General features: G+C 39.3%; 1 protein-coding gene across 2 annotated transcripts; it reads left to right on the top strand.

Moving 5' to 3' along the window:
- Nucleotides 1–918: 918 nt before the first annotated feature.
- sub1b (SUB1 regulator of transcription b) lies at nt 919–8,381 on the top strand. 2 transcript variants are annotated; one of them, XM_034118594.1, is made up of 5 exons: nt 919–987; nt 3,535–3,604; nt 3,992–4,111; nt 5,660–5,768; nt 7,853–8,381. In XM_034118594.1, exons 2-5 carry the CDS (start codon nt 3,536–3,538, stop codon nt 7,930–7,932), a joined length of 378 nt encoding a protein of 125 aa, XP_033974485.1. In that variant the 5' UTR covers nt 919–987; nt 3,535; the 3' UTR covers nt 7,933–8,381. The 2 variants fall into 2 exon arrangements, with proteins under 2 accessions (XP_033974485.1, XP_033974486.1); XM_034118595.1 differs by having other exon boundaries at nt 955–987; nt 3,532–3,604.
- Nucleotides 8,382–10,204: the final 1,823 nt, after the last annotated feature.

The raw sequence follows: 10,204 nt of genomic DNA, 5'->3' as shown, positions 1-10,204 counted from the left end.
TGAAAAATACGTAACTAGAAAGACTACAAATCCCAGAGTCGCGTAAGTGATGTCACAATTGAGACACTACGATATACGTATAATACCGTATATATACGATCAGCGCCATATAGATAGAATCTATCTATATGGCGCTGGCTAAGATAAGATAACTTTAACAAGATGCCTGTGTGCTTAGTACCAGGTTGTTATTATACCAGCAATGGGTCTTGCTCGTTCTTTTGCTTCCCGTCTGATGAAACGACCAGGAGTGGCTTGATCAAGTTAGCTACCTAGCTAGTAGCTAGCACGTTAGTTAGCATTACAGCCTTGTCATTTTTATTAGCCTTAACATGAAGTAACATTAAGTAACCCAAAATGTTAAACAGTAAGAGTAGTAGTCATATTTCGTGAACCCTTTGAATAGTACTGTCACCGGTGTGATCATTCTATAATACACCATTTAATTCCGGGGGAGAAATGCTAACGCTAACGTTAGCATCGGCGATCTTTTCTACTTCATGCTATCTGCACAAATGGTTGACATTAAACATTAAAACGACCAGGCAGTTCAGAGAGAATCAAAGGAAGGCAGGCTTTGCATGACATTCTTCAGGACGTGTTTCATTGTGGTGATAGTCAATCGTTTGTTGACATGACAGTAGTGACGGCCATCTTGGTGACGTGTGTGGTTGACCAGAGATGTAGTTCATTTAGCGTTTCACACAAACAAATGTGTTACTTCACAGTTTTACGACACATTTTTTTTTTTTTGACTTGCAAAATTATCTTTTAAATTGACAAACATCATATGTGTAATTCGTGGCACAATTCAAACGGGATCGAAAGATAATCTTTCTCTCTCCATTGACTTCAATGCATAACTTTTCCGAAATAAGGTCCCATGGGGCTCAACCGGAAGGGGAGGGACTTCGCCACTCTATTAGTCCGGAAAATCATTGAGCTTCCGCTTCCTGTCAAGACATCCGCTCAGCTACATCACATCATGTAAGCATTGACAGTTTCTAAATAATATGCTAAAACGTGTCAGTGCAAAGATGGTTGGTTCAATAGAGCAAGTCGGTGTTCCGCAGCATATTAACTGTTCCAGTGCACTAGTTAAAGAAGGTCCTTTTATCTTAAACACGCAGGCAGAGTGCATGTGCTGGGGTTCAGCTCTGCTAACGCTAGCCACCGTGACAGAGCTATCCAGATAGCATGTAGCTTATTAGCTGGTATCATTATGGTGCATTCATGGGGAATTTAATATGGTGCATTTAGGACTAAGTCTCAGGGTAGTAGCTAACGCTGGGCGGGACGCTACTGCACGTTAGGCTCTGGAATTAAAACGTGAAAGAATTCAGAGACATGCATTCTAAAGCGCTTAAACGCCTCAATAATACACTAATGACACCGTTACCACAATATACGGAACTAATGGCGGAGATTGGTCGTTTAGTAGAATTCATGATTCAATCTGGATGATAACACATGCCCCCCGCTGCTTTATAAACATTATTTACAATGTTGTCCGTTTCATAGAATATCATGGATTAGATTTAATTTATTTATATTTTTCTTAATTAATGCTGCTACCTTTGGAAACCACCACCGTGCCGTCAGAACGCAATTTAACGGAATCAGAGTCGGTGTTATTACCGAGTAGCTTTACACAAACGAGGAATTTGTGTTGGTGTAAATGCTGCATTCAAAGACCCTTACACGAAAAGAGCAACACACATACTATTATAAAAGCCATTTAAAGACTATTGTAACAAATTAAAAATAATAGAAAAAGTCAATATTACACAAAATATAAATATGTAAGAAACTGAGGACAGTCAAATTAAATACAATATGACAAATACTATATTCAAGTGTAGAGCTGTGCAGATTTAAAAAGAGGTAGTGTGGAGCAGAGATGTGCTAAATGTTGTGCAGGATTTACACTTTTAAAAATAACAGCATGTTGTTCGCATGATGTACATTCATGCATAAGGTTTTTCTGATCCAGATCCAGCTCCTGTAATATGTCAGTGGCTAAAACGCTGTACAGACACAAATATTATTGTACCTGCTGTTCTAATACTCCAAATTAGATTTTTTTGTATCCTAATACCATTCTCATGCCAACATGCAGAGTTACTGGCCGCTGTAATCTTTCCTCCTGTCCACACTGGCTGGAGAGAGAGCCCTTCATAGTGCCCATGGATACATGCTCACTGTGGAGACTTGCATTTCATAATGTGTTCTGTTTAAGTTACGGCCCGTCCACACAGCGGCTTTGGAAAAAGCTTGCCGGCGGGCGTGTCTGAAGCTCGACCAACAACCAATCACATGAATCTCCCGCCCCTGACACACAAGCAGCGGTTTGATTGGCTAGATCTTGTACTGGCATATGATTTGATTGGCTGACGCTTCCACCGAAAGCTTCAGAAGCTTCAAAAGTTGAACATTGCTCAACTTTTGCAGCCTGAAACGCCAGGAAAGCTCCGCTCTGCTTCCCACAATGCAGTTCAAGGTTCAAGGTTCTTTATTGTCAATCTGACATAGCTACAGAGTAATTATGCAGTTGAAAATCTTATGTCACAGGCTTCTCCAACAATGCAACATAATAACATAACATAATAACAATAAGAGCATGAGCAATACAAAAATAATAATAGTTATAAAAATGAAATAAAGTTATGATGTGGAATAGTGCAGTATGAGTCTATATACAAGTTAATTGGAATGATATATATATATTAGGTATTAGATACATACTACTGAGTAGCAGATGAATGTTTGAAGTTGTTTCAACAGTTCAATTTTTTAACAGTCTCACTGCCCGCGGTAAGAAACTGTCTCCAAAACTCTTGTCCTTGCCAGGATGCTGCGGTAACGTCTGCCAGACGGCAGCAGACAGAACAGTTTGTGGCTGGGGTGATGGGGGTCTTTGATAATCCGTAGTGATTTCTTCCTGAGCCGCTGGGAGTAAAGGTCCTCCATGGATGGCAGCTCCGTCCTGGTGATGTGCTGTGCAGTTTTCACCACCCTCTGTAAAGCCTTACGATCGAGGTCGGTGCAGCTGCCGTACCAGGCCGTCATGCTGCCAGTGAGGATACTCTCTATCGTGCACCTGTAGAAGTTGCAGAGTATCCTGGAATCCATTTTGAACCTCCTCAACCTGCGGAGGAAGAAGAGCCGCTGTCGAGCTTTCTTAGTGATGGTGGTGGTGTGAATAGACCATGTCAGGTCCTCAGTGATGTGGACCCCAAGGAACCTGAAGCTTTTGACTCTCTCCACCGTAGTCCCATTGATGGCGATGGGGGCGTGTCCCTCTCCCTGCTGCTTCCTGTAGTCCACAGTTCGGTGAAAAGTGACCCCATTCAAAGTGAATGGGAAGAAGCTTCCAACGCCGCTGTGTGGACAGGCCGTCACACATATTGTGATATTGTATTATGAGATTATGTGACAACTAAATGGACTGATGAATATTTTAAGATAAAAAAGACCTGTGCATGCATACGTTGCTGTATAAAGAGGTCTGATAGTTGATTCTTCTGTCAGCAGAATGCCAAAATCAAAGGAAAGACTGTCCTCCACATCTGGAAGTGACTCTGACAGTGAAGCAGAAACCAAGGTTTGTATTCAATATAAACTGCTGATGTGTTTGCTTTACTCACTTACATTTGAAGCGCATAAAGCAGATCTTATTAGAAAACGACGAGCTTGAGAAAATATTGAGTTTTTTTAAATAAAAATCAGATTACAAGCCTGGAGACATACATACTGAAGGAGTGGAGTCAACTATGAGTAAAGGTGGCTAGAGCTAAGAATTAATTTAATTAAATAGTGAAATAAATACAATTGTTGACCATAGTTGACAGTGCTTCCTTTTACTGCTTTTGTCATTCATTCCTTTCTCCAAATCTGCTGATAAAACGTCTGCCTTTTCTATCCATATACAGTTAGCCCTGGATCACAAATGATGGGCAAGAATTTGAAAAGTACGTCTTTTTTTTTTTAGGCAAAAAGAAAGAAGTCCAGTGCACCAGAGAAACCAGCCAAGAAAGTAAAGAGTGGAGAGAGCTCCAAGCCAGGCGGCTCCTCCAAGGGCGGCAGTGATGCTGGAGACAACATGTTCCAGGTGGGGGTCCCGGTGCTCTGCTTACATGGAACATTCAAACTCCAATTTTTTTTAATTGCATCTCTGTACTTTTTTATTTCCACAGATCTAGTTTAAATGTAGGTGCTATACTGTGTACACTTTACATTTCTGAAGTTTCAATACTTTGAATAACATTTTATTTAGTTTAGATCTACTTTTATTGATCTGAAGTAGTTAAAGCTGTTACGGCATTACACTGACTTAAAATGTAACTCATTCAAATATAAAATAGACAGACAGTAATGAACAGTAGAAACATAAATATCTATAGAGTTTCAACAGATAGAACTATATGAAATATAAAGAACACGTTTGATTTACTGTAATTGACCAACCTACTACTAAACAAAATATACAAACATAAAATAATATATACTTAAATTATACAAGTGCGCAAGTTACATTTAAACCTAGTACAGAGGTAGAGTAAAATATGTACAAATTGTTCAGGGTTATTAAAGGGGAAAAGTGAGTGATGTCCTGCAAAAAATATACTATAATTGTGACCCGCTCTATCGAAATCAGTCGGAAGTCGCACCGGCTCATTTCAAAATAAACGTGGATTTGCGTAAAAAAATTGTTGTTCGGGTGTTTTGTTTGTTTTCAAACAAACAAAGTCTTGGCTTTCAGAATATGAAACTTTTATTTCCAAAATCACACGATAAATACATGTTTGAAGCTTGTAAAGGGAAGAAGACAGCTCTCACTCACCTTGCTGAAATTATGAATGTAAGGCGTATAGTAATCATAGATAACACGGCAGGGTCCGTTACAGTTTGTTTTCATCTGATTTCAATCAAACAAAGTCTTGGCTTTCAGAATATTACACTTGTTTTGGCAAATTCAGATGATAAATACAACTTTGAAGCTTGTAACGGCATAATTACAAGCGGAGAACGGAGTAACTTAACGTCACAGCAGGCATAACAACAGCCGGTGTTTCTCGTGAGTGTTTTCCCCGGGAAACAAACACAATACACAGAAACGCAAAAATACACAAACACACACACACACATACACTCACACACACACACACACACTCTCGCGAGCTTCCCCCAGACCAGTAATCCAAACGAAAATATCTTCCCTCCGGACTATTTTGATCATTTGCTAATAACCAATCAGATCGATGGATTCCAGAGAGGAGGAAACTTTAAAGTCCTTTTTCTCAAAATGATGACTCGGTGACAGTCATTATATAATGTGACATATTTAGCTTAATATTTGGAGTACAACAACAATCCTGACATCATTAGAAAGCTAGGAATCTCCTCTTTCTAACAGTGAATACAACTCAAAATGTGTCTTCGGGTCAATGCGACTGATTTCGATAGAGCAGGTCACAAATGTTGTTGTAATTCTCTATTACAAAAAAATATCATAGGCACAGTGTCTTGTTGCCTTCAATATTCTACCTTCAGTTTGTGTGTGGACAGAGGTATTGTTCAGTACTTGTTGTATTCTAAAAGCTATAAATTAAACTCCTGAAGAAAAACCGTTTTGTGACGGTCAGTTTGCTTCTTACAGATTGGAAAGATGCGATACGTCAGCGTCAGGGACTTCAAAGGGAAAGTCTTGATTGACGTCAGAGAGTACTGGACAAACTCGGATGGGGAGATGAAGCCGGGGAAGAAAGGTAAGGTTTCATTCATCCACCCACAGTCCATATTTATCTGAAACTACACACGAGGGGTGTACCACAGATTAAGTTTGACAGAGCCAGGCTTTTGTTTGCGTTAGCTTGCAACAAAGCGAAAAACTACTCTCAGAGATAACAGCTCCCACAAGAGTTTTGTGCATCGGGCTCTGTGCTCGTTTCCACAGAAGGGGGCGCTGGGGGTCATTTGGCTCTCCTGCTGCACAAAATGGACTGCATGCTGCCTACATCCTTCAATAGGTCATTACTATTACATCAAAAAGTAACACTGTTGCTGCATATGAAGCAACAGAGGAATGAGGACATACAATTACTAGTTGTATAAATTAGTATGTTTATATTTTTATTTGACCTGTTTATTTCTTCTGCAACACCTGCTCGTAATACAGCTCGTACACTTTACATTTCATGCAGCAGATTCAAATGTTATACTAAGGAACTCAATTTGATTCAGGACCGAGCATCAACATGATTAGTGGTATAGTTATACTTTGAAGGTTTTACTAATGGAATGAATTGAAGGCTCATCTTCAAGCCAGCATGGGCAAATGACCAGAGAACTCTACAAACTTCCAGTAGTTCTTTAAGAGCAACAACTACCTTTTGCAAGGGGAATAAAACCATATTGTTGCTTAAAACATGCATCAATGGGCAAGTCGGATTTGGAAACCGTAGTCAGGACCCTCATCACCACCGCTAAGCTAAAGGCGGCTAATGTTTGACGTTTGGATTCAGATTCAGAAAACGTTATTATCCATTAAACTTACATATAATGGAAATGTGTATTTGGCAATAGGATAAAATAACACACAGTACAATTTACAATTCACACACACAAAAAGAGCAAAATTGCTTCATAAATTCAAATTAATTACATTTTTAATTAATAAAAAGTGGCAGTCATAATAAAAATGGTTTGTTATTTCACTGGATTGGGTGCATTAAAACATCTGTTGTATTAAAAACAAATAATTAACTATACATTCAAATTAGGTGATGGTCTTAGTAGTCTGATTTAGACGCTAGTCACTGTGGGGTATTCACTGACGCATTTCATCTCGTAGGACCAAACATTCAAATCTCTCCAGCTTGTGTTAGCCACATACCTTATTTCAGGCTTCTATACAAATATACATTACAGCAATTGTTGACTCGGAGACAATAGAACAGGAAGTGGTATTTGGAGCATTCGACCAATCACAAACATGGACAAGCGTACTGACAGTGCAGCGTCATACTTCTGAATGAAAAGTAAACTATAATATTAGACAAATATGAAGAAGTTAAACTTTAAACATCCATGACTTAAACACTTTATCCAGGATCAAAGCCACATAGCTGCACCTGCAAGGTGAATACAGCTGGTAAAAGAAAAAGTGTTTGAATGCGTACATTAACAGGTTTATGATATCACTGCCCCGTCTAAGACACGAGTGGATCTGACTTTAATTACATTTGACTCGAGTGTTTCGTCAACTTAATGTGTTGCTTAAAATAATACTTCTGCATACAGTATGTGACACTGTGAGTGTTGCACGGCCAGATACGGCTCAGCTGACTCAGATAAGGAAATATATGATACATTATGATGTGATATGCCGCGGACTGTACTGTTACTTCGATCCGGTTACTTATGTTGTGGCAGATATTTAATTAAGCTTTCTTAATGTTATATTAGTCAGATTGCTCTGAAGATGGGAGGGGATATTCTATTCATTTTCATGTTCACACAGTCTGTGATTTTGGCCGGCCGTCTTTCCTGCAACGGCAGTTTAAACTGTATTTCCTTAATCCTGTAATACGACTTGATCGCTTTAAACTCCGCACACTGAGCTCTGATTGGTCAGCAGGCAGTGCTTTCACTGAGTTGATCTCTTATCCTGGAACCTAACCTGCTCCGGAGCAGGTTAGCCGCTCAGCATAAGTTACCATGGAGATCTAGCCCGTTAAAAAGAGAACCAGCGTCGTAGGACCGGAAACCCCGAGTTTTCCCTGAAGTTAGCTCGCTAAGCGAAAATCTGGCTTCGGCCTCTGGACTCAGTTTCACCCTCTGTTTCTCCTAGGTATCTCCCTGAATCCTGAACAGTGGACCCAACTGAAGGACCAGATTTCAGAAATTGATGAAGCCATAAAGAGATCATAAGCATTCCTTTTGATGTTCTGTGTTAACTCATTATGTTAGTTTGCTAAGCGTTTTTGTAAATAGCCTGTTGATGTTTTCTAATGGGCTATAGTTTTGTAGATCTAGTGGTGTCTGGTTTCTGTGTGTACTTGTTTTCAAAGCAGCTGAAGTAGAGGGTGGGTGGCTGGGTAGGTGTGTGATCAATACTGGTGGGTAGAGTCTATGAGTACAGTGATGTTTTTGTATTGAATAAAGAAAGGAGGCACTAGCTACATGTGTAAGTTGCTGTTCAGTTTGAATATCATGAACATTTAATCATAAGATTTTGTTTTCACTGACCTTTGTACTATCTACCACACTATCAGTGCTTATATTTCCAAAAGCCGAGTCCAGTCATGGTGTCCCTGCAGCGGATCATGGTGGACCATGGGTTATGTTTTAAAATAAATGATTGTGATTATACAACAAGGTGACAAATGTATTTTTTTCAAGAATTGTATAACGCTTCTATATGAATACGTAATGACACGCCTTATTCCCATAGTGAAATTCACGTGTTATAGCAGCAACAGTAATACGAGTGAAACAGGAAAAGAAAGGAAAGAGTCAAAATGAAGACGTAAGTAAAAGTACAAAGATAGATAGATATTCATCCCAAATTGTTAAATAATTTTTTCACAGCAGCGGTGTTGTCGAGCATTACAAGAGTTCAACATATTTAAAAGATACAATAAGATAAAATTAACATGAGCAGAAAGTATTTTCAAATTCACAATAGAAAGGACATACTGTATATCACTATAGAGTATCTCAATAATAATAATATAACGAAAATATTGAATACATTGAATACTCTACAATCTCACTAAGCTACAGAAATGTAGCTTAAGCTTTATGCTTACTGCTTTTTATCTTCCATTCCTCCCCTGATCCTCGGTTCAAGTCCCAGAACTAACCAAGTACTGTGAGTGGACCGGTACTTTAGGAGGGGGAGGTTTGCCTCCTGAGCACTGCTGAAGTGCCCTTAAGCAAGGCACCAGAGAAATCTTCCTCTAATATATGATTCTAATATAAAAGGTATTTTATATAATAGCTGCCCACTGTTCAAACTTCTAGGACGGGAACATGCAGAGACTACATGTCACTGTGTGTGTGGTGCTGTTTACATGCGTGAGTAATCAAGAGGAATTCACACACTATAAACAATGTTGTACTAAAACATAAGCATAATAAATAATCCTGTGTCCTCATCCCCCGTTACAACCCCATCTTATGTGCAATTCATTTCTTAAGGTTAGGCTATACTAACAATTTGAGTCATGTTTAATGATCTTGAACGTCACTAAAACATAGCTATTAAGAAAGCTATTTCATAAATGGCTAGATCTTGATAAATAACAATTATTTGTTTTGTTTTGTGTTAAAATATTGAGTAGTTAAATTATTTAAAATGCACAGTCCTGAATGTGGGTTTGTGGTGAATGTGGGGATCTACAGGACACACATGTTCAGAGTAAAGGCTTTCACATTATAATTATAATTTTATTGAAATGTACATTTTACACCAAAACGGAACACAAAAGCAGGATCAACCATCATACATTGAATTCCTTGATTAACAAGAGAAAGATTCATCATTTAAATACATATTCAACAACAAATGGGCCGGTTCTAAAGGTTATTCAGTTAAACCCAATGAGAGGGGATACAGCTGTGCACATGTCATCATTAACAGACGTCGTTTAAGAGTGACGTTTGAGTGAACGAGGACATCCCAATTAATACCTGAGGACTCCTCTGTCCTTGCGTCACCTCCTCGTGTCTCTCGCTCGCATCTTACGGAGGCGGAGCTAAGACGCAAGGAAGGGACGCGAGTGAGGAAAAGGAGGAGTCGAGGAGGGGTATTGAGATGAGGCTAATGTCTCCACCCACTCTATGGGTGTTTCTCAACAACTCCTTTGTTGACATCACTATGTCACACCCAAACTTCTATTGGCTAGCGCTCCAACACATTGTGGTATAGGCTGAGGGGCGGGACATCTCTTAGTGATTGCCCAATCACAACAGAGCCGGCCAGCTAACCAATCAGAGCAGACTGGGCTCTGGTTTCAGACAGAGGGTGAAAAGAGGTGCTGCAGCACAGGCAGTATGAGAACAATAAAGAGCTTTTTGAACATTAAAGCATGGAGACATGTCCCAGTAGAGACACTACATACTGATATACACCTGAACATCAGCAGGAGAGGACTCTTTAAAGTAGAGACACTACATACTGATATACACCTGAACATCA

Source organism: Trematomus bernacchii, unplaced genomic scaffold, assembly GCF_902827165.1.
Source record: "Trematomus bernacchii unplaced genomic scaffold, fTreBer1.1, whole genome shotgun sequence".
In the NCBI taxonomy this organism is placed as follows: domain Eukaryota; kingdom Metazoa; phylum Chordata; class Actinopteri; order Perciformes; family Nototheniidae; genus Trematomus; species Trematomus bernacchii.
This window is presented reverse-complemented; position numbering and strand designations above follow the sequence as displayed.

Excerpts from the sequence above, each read along its gene's own strand:
- sub1b (XM_034118594.1), top strand. The coding sequence starts at position 3,536 with ATGCCAAAATCAAAGGAAAGACTGTCCTCCACATCTGGAAGTGACTCT. Across the intron at positions 4,112-5,659 it reads CTGGAGACAACATGTTCCAG|ATTGGAAAGATGCGATACGT; the intron begins GTGGGGGTCCCG and ends TGCTTCTTACAG. Across the intron at positions 5,769-7,852 it reads GATGAAGCCGGGGAAGAAAG|GTATCTCCCTGAATCCTGAA; the intron begins GTAAGGTTTCAT and ends TGTTTCTCCTAG.